The sequence below is a fragment of the Trematomus bernacchii genome, unplaced genomic scaffold, assembly GCF_902827165.1.
Source record: "Trematomus bernacchii unplaced genomic scaffold, fTreBer1.1, whole genome shotgun sequence".
Classification (NCBI taxonomy): Eukaryota; Metazoa; Chordata; class Actinopteri; order Perciformes; family Nototheniidae; genus Trematomus; species Trematomus bernacchii.
This window is the reverse complement of record NW_022987564.1, coordinates 15,753,004-15,768,110: the sequence shown is the minus strand read 5'-3', so window position 1 is coordinate 15,768,110 and position 15,107 is coordinate 15,753,004. Positions and strand designations below refer to the sequence as shown.

General features: G+C 41.8%; 1 protein-coding gene across 3 annotated transcripts in view; it reads right to left on the bottom strand.

Annotated features, from left to right (window-relative positions):
- LOC117477561 overlaps positions 1-12,043 on the bottom strand; it is a 57,796-nt gene extending 45,753 nt beyond the window's left edge. For 2 of the 3 annotated variants that reach the window (XM_034124249.1, XM_034124250.1), the window contains exon 1: positions 11,768-11,997. In XM_034124249.1, coding sequence (XP_033980140.1) covers positions 11,768-11,795 — 28 coding nt within the window. In that variant the 5' untranslated portion in view covers positions 11,796-11,997. Of the gene's footprint in view, positions 1-11,767 lie in introns of all 3 variants that reach the window. The other variant, XM_034124251.1, reaches the window with a different exon arrangement.
- Between the last annotated feature and the right edge of the window lie 3,064 nt (positions 12,044-15,107).

The following is a 15,107-nucleotide window of genomic DNA, read 5'->3' as shown; positions in this document are numbered from 1 at the left end:
TATTATAATCAAAAAGAGAAATATGAACGTTAGTTTTTACTGAAATGATCAAATAAAGTCAACATTTCACAGTCTTTACTGAGCTGTGTGGGGTTTGTTCAACTTTTAAAAGATGTTTGAATGGTGATATACACAGTGATAGATGTTAAGGACTAACGTTTATAATAAATACATTTGTATTGATTTTAAGATCTTTTCATACAATCATATGTATTGGGATCATTTGTATTAATGTGGACCGGAGGGAGAGGGTGACGAGCATAAGTTTCACTTTCCTTTTTTATTTCAATTCCAACTTTGGTCATGAAGAATATGTTTCTCTGTTGTCCCCGTTCATAAAGCATAAAACAACAGCATCAGAGCACGGTGCAGAGTCTCTAGATGAGTTTACAGTAGTCCCTCGTTCTTATTAAACATCCATGTTGTAGTCCGCTGTATAGAAAACTGTAGTTTCCATAGTTTCCCCACAGCAGCAGGCGCACATTTATGACCTCTGCTGGCGCATCATAAACACGTCGGATAGTGAAAGTGCAGTCGGATTCTCTAAAGTGCCGCAGTCTCTTCTCCTAAATCCTTTTGAATTCTCCTATCCACTATCCCTTAACCCCATGACGTTTCACTCCGAGGTCAAGGAATAGACGATAGGGTTAGAACTTAGGAGCTGTTTTTTTGGAGTATTCGAACGCAACCCTGGTCTGCCCCTTGCTCCGCCTCTGCCCAGGTGCACCTGGTCTGCCCCTGGCTCCGCCTCTGCCCAGGTGCACCTGGTCTGCCCCTTGCTCCGCCTCTGCCCAGGTGCACCTGGTCTGCCCCTGGCTCCACCTCTGCCCAGGTGCACCTGGTCTGCCCCTTGCTCCGCCTCTGCCCAGGTGCACCTGGTCTGCCCCTGGCTCCGCCTCTGCCCAGGTGCACCTGGTCTGCCCCTGGCTCCGCCTCTGCCCAGGTGCACCTGGTCTGCCCCTGGCTCCGCCTCTGCCCAGGTGTTCCCAATTCCACTCAGTCGCGGATATATAAAGAGAAGCTGGAGGAGAAGGATGTCTCGCCTTTTCTGACGCCGGGAGACACTCTCTTCTGAAGACCCTTGTTTATGTAGTGGGGCTTGAGCTATACTGTGTCTTGTAGATGTGTTTATGTTTAGCCTGGACGACCTGGTAGTCCAGTTTTCGCGGCTTTCTTTTGTTTCCATAGGGTTTACGCCTGGCTTTTGGTTAGGGGGGGAAGCTCTTGGTCCTACGGCCCCTGGTGTGGCTGGCTCGGGCTCCCTCCTTCCTTTTGTTCGTTTTGGCCAGTCCTCCAGACCTTTTTCATTTCCCGTTTGGCTTTTGTAAGAAAACGGCTCTATAATAATAAATGTTGGTTACTAAGTACTGGTTGTTGCATGTATTTTTCATGTTGCGGGTCTCAGCGCGAGCCACTACAGCGGAGTAGAGGCTGTGGCCGTAACACATTAAAGTCTGTAACATTGTGTTCCTGCATTCTACCAGAGAAATGGGATCATCTTGTCGTAGTGAACAACAGACCGGACAGTGTGACAGAGAGAGACACTCTGTGCTATCCGAGCATGTGGAGAGCCAATAGATAAGCTTTAGTGTTTCCGTTGATAAAGGTTTTTATAAAGGAACAGCGTGTGCAGGGACAGACTCCAGCCCCACTGTGACCTTGGAGAGTCAGTGGGTTAAGAAGATTAATTAACCAATGTGTGAGGACAGTATTGGTTGCTAGAGTCTACAACTGAGCCACAACCTTTTATATAAATTCTCTAATTCTCAAACTAAATAACAATTATGCATTGTACGTAATGAAAGTAAGTTACATACAACCTGTCGATTTTTTTAAAGCAACACTGACAAGTTGAGAGGGTAAACATGAGCCGTGTTCAGGGTACTGATATCACCATTGAGTGCTTAAATTAAAGCAGTTCCCTCTGAGTGCCATTTAGGAAATGTGAAATTACAGAGTGCAGCTCTTAGTTACTTATCAAGGCTCTTTTCAAATCACTGCTAAAAATTCCAGTGGCATGGCAGCTCCAGGCTCGGATGTGGCCCCAGCACCTTTGTGATGTAAATTTAGAGGGGAATACTGGAAACAAGACACTCAGAAAAAGAAACGCCTGAAGGAATCGTCACCTCCTTTTTCCATTACTGGCCTGAATCGATTTGGCTAAAAATAATGCAGGACTCCGCTGTGATCACGTTGCATTTACGGATGACCACACAGGCCAAGTGTCACATCACATGCGACTTGCTTTATCCAACCTGTGTTTATTTATGTGGAAACGGAGCTGCTGTCTGCCAGACTGTGAGTGTGCTCTTTACTCCTTTCTGTTTCCTGCCAACTTAAACTCCAAAGCCAAAACAACACTACACTTACACACCAGTGGATCATGTTACATCTCAGATTGCACAAACATTGGCGAACACACGTCTGTGTGAAGTAAAGATTGAATTCATTATTATAAGATTGATATTTCATGACAGTAAATCTGTGCAGCTGATTGTCTTGAAGCGAATATAGAATGAGAGACATAATAGTTTCATATTGCTGTGTCATTGAATCTTTTTTTCTAATGCACCGTTTAGCATTATGTGAATGTAAATTGTTACACAACTAACCCTAATAGCAATATAACTGCTCATTGAGCTAGCCAATGCTGTATAATGACCACGCTGAAGCAGGAAATCAGTTTGAGCTAACAAAATGTTCATGATTTCCAAAATATATATTTTTTTTACAGGTAATTATTTAAAAGAAGCTCTTTCCAGAAGTGCATATATCTGTTACTAAGAGTCTTGTCCCGGTATAGCTTCCACATGGTTCTCAACATGGTGATGGCTGATCTGGCCGCTAGAAGCTAACAATGCTAACAGCAAGAACAATGCAACAGCGTTTCGGGTTGGGGGACATCGTAATCGGTGGTATCCGCCGTACGAGCAGACAATAGTTAGCTAGGACAAATATGGCCAATCCAATAGTGACATTTTTTTTCTTGTTTCATGTCTTTTCATAAACACGAAGAAACGATTTGAGGAAGAGGACTGAAACAGCTGACTAACTGACATGTAGAGCTGAACAAAACATTAAATATCAGTGCACTGGAAACAAATCACAAATATTAGGCTCAGACTTTCATTCCCTCTTTCTGTTATAAATATCTAAGTAAGTTGTGAGCGAGACAGAAGTTGGCAGAGTAACGACTGATCGTGAGTGTGAAGTGGTGAGTCTCATCCTCAAAACAACTCTCACACTGTCTCACGCCAAATAAGAGGGAACCACAAAGCCTTGACTAAAAATATACTTATTAGGCACATAGAGAAAAGGCTTCCTCCGCATAGAGGACACAGTGTGAACTGTGACCTCTGTTTATAGAACAGTTTACCTCATTTTTAGTAGCTATTTTTTAGCTACTAAATGCTCCAATGTTCACAAGCTAATCGCTTTCTTTTCTGTGGGTTCATCACTGGAAAACATATTTCACATTAATCATAGTCATTTCAATGACTGTAAATGTAAAAAATATTTATTAGAGCAGCTGTAGGGAGAAATACTGCTGTCTAAATCGTGCTTTTGACTTAAAGTAGTTAAAATTATAGGTTATGTTATTCACTCAGTCAAATCATACCAATAGCTTATATAACCTAGAATGGTCTATTAATGTTAGACTTAAAGGTGGGGTAGGTAATTTTGGAGAAACCAGCTCGAGTGCGCAAGAATTTGAAAATACACAGCCGGAGAAAATCTGCCACTTCCTTACAGAGCCCCTCCTCCAACACACGCGAACACGCACATGACCAATGAGGGCACGAGATAAGTTTGTGCACAGATGGAAGGCTGACAGGCAGGTAGGCCATCCAGTTATTTTAGCCGGGCCGGCTAAAATGATTGGTCGTGCTTTTTACAGTACTACAGCTTCCACAGATGATATTTTGTTATGGATTTTTTGTCAAAGCACTTCAGATATTCATTGCTATCGGGATGTTAAGAGCATTCCATGGAATATAACAAAAAGTGTATCTCGAGCCGGTTTCTCAAACTTACCTACCCCACCTTTAAGTGTTTAGTACTTTAAATATGATAATCTGCTACGAGAGAATAGCAACCCCGTTAATGTATTTGTTCTTTGCTCCAAATGACAATAAATAAACAATAACTTTAAAGTATTAAACATTTAGTGAGAACAACTAGTCCCTCTGCTCCAATGTATGACCTTGTGCTTTTTTAACAGTATGTTTTATGGAGGCCTCTCTTTTTTTAAAGCACAAAAAAAAGGTTTTGATATTGAATGAAATGTCGTATTCATCTGTGAGATTCTGTTTTGCAGCGTCAGACTCCAGCTTTACTAAATCAGCACAATAATTGTAAACAGAATAGCAGCCACAAACAACCTCCACGCCACTCCTCCCACTGTCTGCCACTGGCTTGGGTTTGGAGGGAGATCTGTTGGACTAAAAACAGTTGTTGTAAGTTCTTCTTGTGGAGGGAGTGAGACAGCTAAATCAAATCCATGATCTTTATTCCCTCCAGAGAGATGTCAACAACCTTTTTGAATTATTGTGACACAGAGGTATCATTAGTCTTTTCACAGTGCTAAAAACAAACTGCTACCTTCCCTTTAGCCTGCAGGTTAACATTTGCTGCTAAATTCACACAAACTCATTGTTATTATTCAATGATTGCCTCCTTTGTGTTATTCCTTAAAATCCTTTCATGTCGACACGATAAAAATGTCCATCCTGTTTGGAACATAGGATTTGATTTCACTATCTAGCCGTTTCCTTAACTAGACAATATTGAAAAGTAATCGCTATATTCTGTGTTCAACCCCCACTGAGTCAGGGAAAGGTCAGATGATGTCATTGTGTAATTTTGTTTGTGTCATTTATTTTTCAATGTCCCCCAGGTAATGGGGTGGTGGTGTGGTCAGGGCGGTTAATTACACTTAATTTAGTTTAAAAGAAAGAAAACTGTTGCACCCTGAATGAAAATGACAGGTTTGACACAAACATCCAAGCTTTCGACAGTATCTCTTGGGTTTTCTCAGTTGAGGAAATACCAAGAAATGCTGTTGAAAGTCACAGAAAAAGTTAGCAAGTGCACCTCGAATGAACATTTTACCACGGTCAAAACTGAATTCTGTTTCAGAATGGTTATCAATACACATTCATATGTGCCAAAACGTTCAGGCGGGGGCGTCATGAATCTGCTGAGCCCTTTGACAGGTGACACCACTCTTTCCTGCCACCTGACGTACCTGAAAGCTACCTTTAGCTCCTGCTGAGGTAAACTGCAGTGGCTGCTCCGACTGCCTTCAAAAGGCTGCTTCATCTGAATTTCACGTCACCCTCAGCTGCATTCAGTAAGTATACCAACATGAGCCCATTCACAAATGGTATAATCTAGTCATTTTTCACTTTCAAGATCAACTAAATGATGTAAATAAAATGGCATATGTGCAGGATGTTGTGGTTTTCTTATAGTCATAGCCAGTCACAATTCAGTCCAATGTCTAAGACTCTCTTATGTGGAGGAGCTTTGTATTAATGCTCCCCTTTCAAGCCTGGAATAACACCATTTAGTCGAATGGCGTCACACAGAGGGCACACCAAACCAAGGTCAATCAATCAAAGTTCTCCATCTTCTCCTGTGACTGTTCTTATTTGTGTAAGCTTCTGTCAGCTCTCTCAAGCCCTGATTGTGAATCGTGGAGATGCAACTGTCAGCCTGAAAGTGTCTCTGTGTCACTGCCCTGCTGTCTGACTGATGACTACTGAACATCAGCTCTGCTGTAACAGGAGGATAATTGAGTGCAATGGCGGGCGCTGATTCTTTGGTTAAGTTGCACTCCACAGGAAACACACAGCTGAGGGAAACCAACCAGCACTGAGGGACCCTAACCATGACAAAATCACAGAGGTAATGCAACTGAAATATAAGAAATTCATGCACACATTTGATTCACTTGCACAAAGTCAAGGGTGAGAAGTGAGAGACAAAAAAATAAACGGAGAGCTGTTGACCTATATTTACTGTAACATTTTCTCTTCCCACTCCTCCCTCCGTTTCTAATTGACCTCCCTCTTTTACCCCGGATCTATTTTTAGCAGCAGCCGCTCTCGCTCGGGCCAAATATAAGAATAGACGCTCTTTGCAAGAAACGCAGCAGGAAGCCAGTAAGTTGGAGGGATGGGGCTCTGACACTCAGTACGTCACTCTTGATCCGTGATACACTTTTGTTCAATACCTCCATCTGACTTTGAGGGACACTCTGGTCCTTTAACTGTTTCATTGAACGATAAAACAGCTTATTGATTTTGGTAAACACACTTTACAACTCCCTCTTGCTCAAGATGGTTGTGCTCTGTCACCTTCCCTCTACATCTTCCACGTTCTTGTCAGTTTTGATGCACGGGTTCGTTTCCATCAATATTTATTTTTCTCATAAGGCTGGCTGCAAACTGACAGTACTAGTCTCTACTCCGTGCTGATTGTTTTCTAAATATAAACCATTGTTTGTGCTCTGAATGAAGTATCAATACACTTTGCCCTATCTTTGCATCATTGTTTTTGTTTTACTGATTATTTGCCGTCTTATTTTTATGGGCATTTTATGAACATTCAAATACATTCTGGTTCGGTTACCTAGAATGGTCTATTAATGTTGACTTAGGCGTTAAGTACTTTAAATATGATAATCTGCTACGGGAGAATAGCAACCCTGTTTATTTATTTTTATTTGCTCCAAATGACAATAAATAAACAACAACTTTAAAGGCTAGTATTAAACATTTAGTGAGAACAACTAGTCCCTCTGCTCCAATATATGACCTTGTGCTTTTTTAACAGTATGTTTTATCGAGGCACAAAAGAAAAGTTTGGATGTTGAATGAAATGTCATGTTTACATTCACGGTTTTTCCCCCAAACTAATTGTGTGTATCTTTTGGGTCTAGCAACTGGGATGATTTATTCCCCATAAAGCACTTCTTCTTCCTGTATGCCCTTGCTGGTGAATGCATGCATATTTGTGCGCCTAACCACCACCTGTAGATCACTGAGCACTAGTGTGACATCATTGGCGGATGTGTATAGAGTGGCCGATAGGTGCAAACGCTTTACAACCGCTCTAAACATTTTCTATTAGGAGAAACGCACTGCAGTTTAAAAAACAATGTGAATTTGGGCTGGTGTAGCACGTTTTCCACCTGTCGGCCACCGTATGTGTCTCACAGGAAAACTGCTAGACATTGATCCTACAGGTTAAAAAAAAGCCACAGCTTAAAGTCAGATATATTAAATATAAATGAAAAAAGAAATGTAAGAGATATTAAGCATTAGTTTGTTTAAAAGTAACATGTAATGTAAAACAACCTGAGATTGGGTTTCAAAAGTACCGTACTACGTTTCCTACCAATAGACAATGTTAGTTTCTTTACCCATAATGCCGATTTCCCCCTAGACATAATTACAGCAGAATAGGACAATTATTCAATTATTTATATCTGGAAAGCCCAATGCACTGGTTAACATCATCTGGGTTTTTGTGAGTAGGTTTCCTGGTTTCTCTTTAAGACAGAAAGTCACTCAAAATATCTTAACAATGTTCATATCCATGTTCCTCCCCCTCCTGTCTTTGATGTCCTCAGTGCCTTCACCTACAACCGGCTGTGTTCTCCTTCAGTTCTTTATGCGCTGGTCTCAACAATGCTGCCACTGTGTCCCTGATCAAGGTCACATAACAATCCATCGATAAAAGTTGTTTTATGTCTACACCTCTGTTCCTAAGTGCTGTTGTGATGTAAGAAATAACCGTACATTTAGGATGGGACTGTGATGTCCTCTGCCTTTGAATTTCTTTATAACTTTACATTTAAAATACAACATGAAAACACAAGAAACAGATTGAATCACATCATCAAGTTGCAGATTCTGTCAACAAACATTTGCATACAATGTCCAGGATTGTTAGCGACAACCTGTATTCTTACTTTGCCCTCCTTGAACAACACTGTATTGCACTTAATTGCTGTGTCCCTGTGATTTTTTAAAGAAAACCTAAAGGGTCGCTGTCGATTCAGTGGACCTCACTCTCAGCTCACTGGAGAACACGTTTACAAAAATGAGAAAATCAACCGGAGTGAGATAACTTGACCGGCACACGTAGCGTAATATGCTCTGATCTACTTTTGACACTGCAAATAATGGAGAGGAGCACCAGAGACAAGGAGGGACAGACAGCCAGGAGAGATAAGATGAAGAACACAAAGGGGAACACAACCACTTATGAAACCAAAAAGCCCTGGAACTCATCACACCACAGCAAGCAGAAAACCCTTCGCCCTCTTCCCGTCTTTATCTCCTCAGCAACGACCTCCATCCCTCCCCTGATCCTTCTCCATCCGCCTGCCCAGCTCAATGACAATCAAAGGTCAAACGTCCCCTCCCTTTTATTTGTTGCAATTCCCCAGCAGCCTCTATTTGTTCACATAAAGGAGTTGACGAGGCTTTGATGGAGTGGAAGAAGGTGATTGTGTGTGTGTGTGTGTGTGTGTGTGTGTGTGTGTGTGTGTGTGTGTGTGTGTGTGTGTGTGTGTGTGTGTGTGTGTGTGTGTGTGTGTGTGTGTGTGTGTGTGTGTGTGTGTGTGTGTGTGTGTGTGTGTGTGTGTGTGTGTGTGTGTGTGTGTGTGTGTGTGTGTGTGTGTGTGTGTGTGTGACCAGCTGCATGCTTCACTTAATTGCAAATGATGATATGCTCACACAGGAGTGACCATGCTTTCCCTGAAACACAGCAGAGCAGTTTAAAGTGTGTCTCTTGGGAAGAGGTTTGTGTAAAAGACTAACAGCTGTGTGTGTGCGTGTGTGTGTGTGTGTGTGCTGTGGTGCTTTCATCTTTTTCAGAACTAGTTTTAGACCTTGAGAGCAAAGACATAGTTTGAAAGATAGGACATTTTGTTCCGGTCTTCCCTATCAGAAACACTTATTGTTTTGGGGGTTAATGTTCAACAACCATTTTAATTCTCACTTTCTGTATAATATGAACTATAATGGTTCTGCAGCTATCATGAGTCATTTTCCATAGCAGGATAAAACAGTTTTGGGACATATTTGCAGATAGAGCAACTCATGGGCTTGGTCTTCCTCGTGTCACCCATGGGTTTCTGAAGAAGTGTTGTAAAGCTCAATGTGGTTTGCAATGGCCGTCGTTGATAGAGATGACCCCTTGAAAAAAGAGCTAATGGCGCGTTTCCACTACAGCCCGCAGCCCGGTTTAAGAGGGCTGTGACGTCAGCGGCCCGTCTTTGGTTGCGTTTCCACTTGGCCTAGTACCGGCTGGCGGGTCCTAATTCACAGTTTTTCTGGCCTCATAAAATCGTGGGGCCAGGGCCAGAGACAACGAGGCTGAGTCGGGCTGAGTATGCTAAACTAGAGAGAGCGTCGCTGGCAAGGGGGCAACAACTACAACAAGATGGACATATTTGACCGTGATTTAATTGTAATACACGTTTCAAAATGATGCCGAAGTAACAACATACTGATACCGGTTAGTAAAAACCATGAATTAATGCTTTGTCAAGTCTGCAGACAGACGGCAGGGGAAAAACCTTTTAAAATGCTTGTTTTCTAAATGGAGATTGGCTAAGCTAACGCAGTATATGCCCCGACCGTCCACACTCACAACAACGGCCTATACAGACATAAATAAAGCAGCGACTGTATTCACCATGACACAGGCAGTCTGTGGTTTGTAATTGTTTAACTTTTGTCTAGTTTCTGAACATATATGAGGAGCTCTGAGTGCTAACAGCTAACGGCTGTGTTGTTTTTCTGGGGTCCTCTGAAGATCACGTCACGGCTCCGCCTACACTGCGTTACTATAGATACTGCCCCAGTTCCTAAACTGTAATGGAAATGCGCCATAAAGTGAGCCAGTCCTAACAAGGCCCAGCCATACCGAGCGGGGCCGAGCGAGGCCGTATAGTGGAAACGCGCCATAAGAGGTAAATCGTCTCTAGGGCTAATGTGGGCACTTGTAACGCAGTCAAGCAGTGGCTAACAGCTGTGACGGCACCTGTCTGTAAGCTCCTATTATGCACAACTTTAAGCAAAAAATAAATAAACGGATGGTTGTAAAAAAAATCATAGCACATAGTTACCACGATTGGGGAAATTAGCAATAGCATACCAAAAGCGTTATTTGTTCCAGGCTGTAAACATCTTTATTCATTCTATACAGTTGGCTATTTTGAAGGACTTTAGGGACTCGCTTTTCGAGAAACTGCAGGTTTTTACACTATTGCATTGGCTTCACTTTTTTAGCACCAGAAGTATCCGCTTGAAGTAGAGGTGTTGCCAAATGTTTTTCTGGTCATATGCACATCGTAGCTGTTTTTACCATATGGGTGTGATACAAGGTTGATTTTCTCTTCTAACATTGGAATTTGAAATGTACAACATCAACAATAATCAGTTGGATAAATGTGGATGAATTGTAATGCTATAATATAAATAATATATATAATATAATAGATGAACTCAGACGATCAGGTAGGATTTTCTGTGAAATGGCAAGATGGGTGGGAAGGGGGAGGGACGGGGTGGTGTGGGGAAGGGATTCCCTATATTTTTTCTTTGTCTTTTTGTATTATTGTCTATATAATTTGTATCTATGTATATAAGTCCCTCTGTGAGGGCAACCAAAAAAAAGAATAAAAAGTTGGTCACAAAAAAACAAAAACAATAATCAGTTGGGTGGACCAATGATATAGGATTTGATATTCCCTTTGAAAGTGAAACCTGTTGCATAGGTTGCTAACACAACAGACCTAGGTTTAAGTCAATGCATTATGTGAACACGGTCCTCACAATTGTGTGTGTGTGTGTGTGTGTGTGTGTGTGTGTGTGTGTGTGTGTGTGTGTGTGTGTGTGTGTGTGTGTGTGTGTGTGTGTGTGTGTGTGTGTGTGTGTGTGTGTGTGTGTGTGTGTGTGTGTGTGTGTGTGTGGCTGCCGGCACCGTTGACTTTGCAAAATTGACCTACATGTGCACAGCGTTCAGACACCTGAGTTTACCGAGCCCGGTTCTGACTCATCCTGCACGAGTCAGTCAGTGTGTGTGTGTGTGGGTGGGTGGGTGTGTGTGTGTGTGAAACCCGGTGTGCACTGCCTGCCTGCGTCTTCAGTTTATTACGTCGCTGCATGACGCACAGTAGCGAGAGACAAGAGGTGAGGGAGGAGAAGATGGAGGGGAGGATAGAAAGAAGGAAGGGCTGAGGGGGAGAGGAGAGGAGGGGGAGGGGGGAGGGGAAGGAGGAGAGGGGACTTTTCTCAGACACCCAGCATGCAATGACCTTAGTTTTATTTCAAGGCGGAGGTCTCTCTCAGACACACACACACACACCGGTGTCATCCATGTGGACACGAGGACGTCAAACAGCATCTTATTCCGCTCACACATCCCTGTCTGTCCCGCCTCTTCTCTCAACACACAGACTGAGATCTAATCCCTACAGTAAACTAAGCAGACAGTAGACAACACACCCTAAAAAAGACCCCTGGTGTTACAGAAAAAGCGCAAAAGAATTACATTTAAAAGCGCTGCAACTCCCTGCAGGAATTTTCCTAAAAGTATGATATCTGCCGGTGCCTCCTCTCTCCTTCTGACCTTTTTAATTTCCTCAACATCTCCACCCTGCAAACGCACGGTCACGCATTCCTCTATCTTTTCATGTCTACCCATCTCTACCTCCACATGGCAGAATATAAAGCGGGGTGCTTACTGATGGTCCGGGATCCTATGCAGCCCATGTTGTCTTACAGAGGCTGGTACAGCTCGGGGAAAATAAAATCCATCCGTCCAGCGGGCATTTCTCCCCGGATTTCTTCCTCTTTTGTCTCTCTGCGCTTTCCCCTCTCCTCCTCTTCTTCTTCTTCTCCTCCTTCTCTCAGTGTCTTTTTCTTCTTCTTCGCTGTCCTCTCCTGTGTGTGTGAGAAAGAGAGTGTGTGTGCGTGTCATCCGCGTCGCTTCCTCTCTCTGGCTGCCGCCGTCACACACACACCGATTCCCCTCAGTCATTGTCCATGTCGCTTTACCTCTCTCTCTCTCGCTCTCTCTCTCTCTCTCTCTCTCTCTCTCTCTCTCTCTCTCTCTCTCTCTCTCTATCTCTCTCTCTCTCTCTCTCTCTCTCTCTCTCTCTCTCTCTCTCTCTCTCTCTGGACACGCACATGCATGAGCACAATGCAAATATAGATTAGATGCACTCATAACATGAGCACCTGGGTGGAGTGTACAGCTCTTTGAGAGCTCACTGAGAGTTTACTTAATAATCAAACAGTGGTGGACTGGCCATTGGGAATACCGGGAGTTTTCCTGGTGGGCCGGTGCCGAAGTGGGCCGGTCGGATTCCGCCCCTGTAATCAAATACAACTTTATTTATCCAGAGGGAATTTGCTGTGCAGTTGCAATATTAAGTGGAACGAGTCGAATGCACATGTACAAATAGATATCTTATGGCCTACAATGCAAAAAGCATGTTAACAGTATGGATAAATGACAACATGCATTCTTGAACGATTTTGCAGATTGTAATTTAAAAGTTATAAGTATAAGTAAAAACTTTGAAAATGTTGTTCCCTCAATAATTGTTTCAGTCAAGCATTCCCTGAGTGAACTTTTGGGAAATAAACCCTATTCAGCGCTTTTCCATCAGTGTCTGATTTACTCAACTACAATCTTGTAACAAAAATCATTGCTAAATTTCTATATCTAGTTCATAGCAAACACTTTTTGTTGTCTTTATGCAATGTCACTATCACGCCATACTGTAGCTGCATTGAACTATGTCTTTTTGAGTCTGACAAAATATTGCGATAAATGGGCCCCTTTTTTCTTTTCAATCTACTACATTTCAACGATTTTCACGATTTTCGTATATCATTCAAATTAAAACTATAGCTTCCCGGCCACGCTGAAAAAACCTAATCGTTACGTTATTGCGTTTGCTGCAGAACTTCAACTTTATGGCAGTTAATGATTGCATTGCCAATTGGTATATAACATTTACCTGTTTTTTTTATTAAAAAAAAATGTTTAAACGAACTTGCCCTCTGCAGTACTACAATATACCACTAGGGGTGCACTTACCCCACTTCTTACAGGGTTCTGAAACAAAATCTGACCGTTTGAACCTTCAGTTTTCCTGTTGTGGTTGTAGTTGAGGTCAATGTTGTTGTTTTTTATGAATATCCCCTCATTTACTCAATATACCAAGTGCCTACATCCTTATTCATCATACCCTCTCAGGAGCGGCCTTCGGATAAACAGTCTAATGTATCATTTGAACGTTTTATATGCTTGAGTAAAAGCGAACCAGTGTTGATGCGAGCGATATCTGATGCATGTCATTTGTGTCACCGTTCAGCCTGTTAAGGTCTGCAGCTGGGCTTTCCTCTCTAACAATGAACTACAGCTGTTCTCCAAACATGCCCGCCCTCCCCTCTGCCTCCCTCCATCTCTCTCTCACACAATATGAATATGAAAACACAGTGATTCAGCTCTAAGGAGTGCAGGCGAGGAAGGGCGGCGCTCTTAACTCTATTAACTCCATCTCAGACGGAGAGCTGAACTCTACTCTGAACTGCACACTCCATAAATACACAGACGGATTGACTGCAGACTGGAGCCTGGCACAGTTTTAAAGCTTTTACAACCAAATTAGAGAGTTTAAAGCATACAAGACCTCTGCTCTTTATATTGAAAGACTTAAAATGTCACTCAGATTACAGTGCACACTTTATTTTCAATTTCCTTCTAGCACAACACCAAACACAAACTAAACATGTGTGTCTTCCATACGGTTACAAATCACTGTTGCAAGCATAAAACAATTTCCTGATATGGGTTTGCAATGGTACAAAAAGGCACAAAAAACGACTAGGTTAGGAAAAGATGGTGGATTGGTTCAAATAATGACTGGGTTATTGAACAATCATCTAGTGTTAACTGTCAGGAAGGAACAGAAACGAAATAGTAGTCAAAGGCAGATCGTTTTTGCGTTAAGCAATATGTTGACCTATTGCACGAGAGCAATACATTTTCGAGTTTTGTCACTAAGCATGTTGTTTCAGGGTCTTTTTTGGGGGCGAGGACAATATTAATATGCACATAGCGAACCATGATGTGCAAATAATGAGTATTTCTGATTTATTAGCCATTGGCTTTGTAGTTTTGACATTCAATTTAAATTGTTATAGTGTCATTGCTCTCACTTAGGTCATTGAGATCTCGGAACATCGCAACATAACGAAGGATGAAAGAAAGAGTAAGACACAAAAAGCAATATCACAGAATGTTATAAAGCTAACACATCTAAATCATATTTATTTAGAGCACAGAATAAGGAATTTGAGGAGTTCAGAGTAAATAAATGATGATGATTGATTGATTTCACAAATCTATAAGCTTTTGTTCCTAGACATGAGGTCCCAATGAGAGATAAGAAAAACACGTTTTGTGTTTTAGTTTAGAGGACTTGGATCCAACCTGTTTTACCCGACAAGTCTTCTTTTTAGCAATGGCTCCCTGTTCCTAAACATCAGTAGTTAACTTGGTGATCACATAATTCAATGAAAATTATAGCCAGGTCCATGAAGAATGAGAAAAACTGTGTAATAAACTATAATGAATGTGCCTTGAGTCAAATGTTTTGAGCATTGATGTCATGAGGTTATCCAGAAACATTTAAAATGACTACTTTTGAAGATTTATGATTTGAAAGTATAACATAAAACCAAAAAAGCCCCAAAATAACACTTATATATACCTTCACATATATACCATATGTAATGAATGAGACTTGTGTCACTACTAGAAAAATAGTAAACATGACCTAAAAAATAATAATGTTAATGGCTGAAGACTTGGATCCTGCTTTTATTTGTATGTTCTTTAAGTCATTTTGTAGATTAAATTCAGCTGAAACAAAGTGTCCAGCCTTGAACTAGTTCACGTCTGTAAAAAGCTGCATCATCCCCTCAGGTTTTATTAAAAGCGGCCTGTTGCTGTGGCAGCTCTTCATCTGGACTTTTAATTACAGCTGGCCCATCAGATCAGGCAGTATA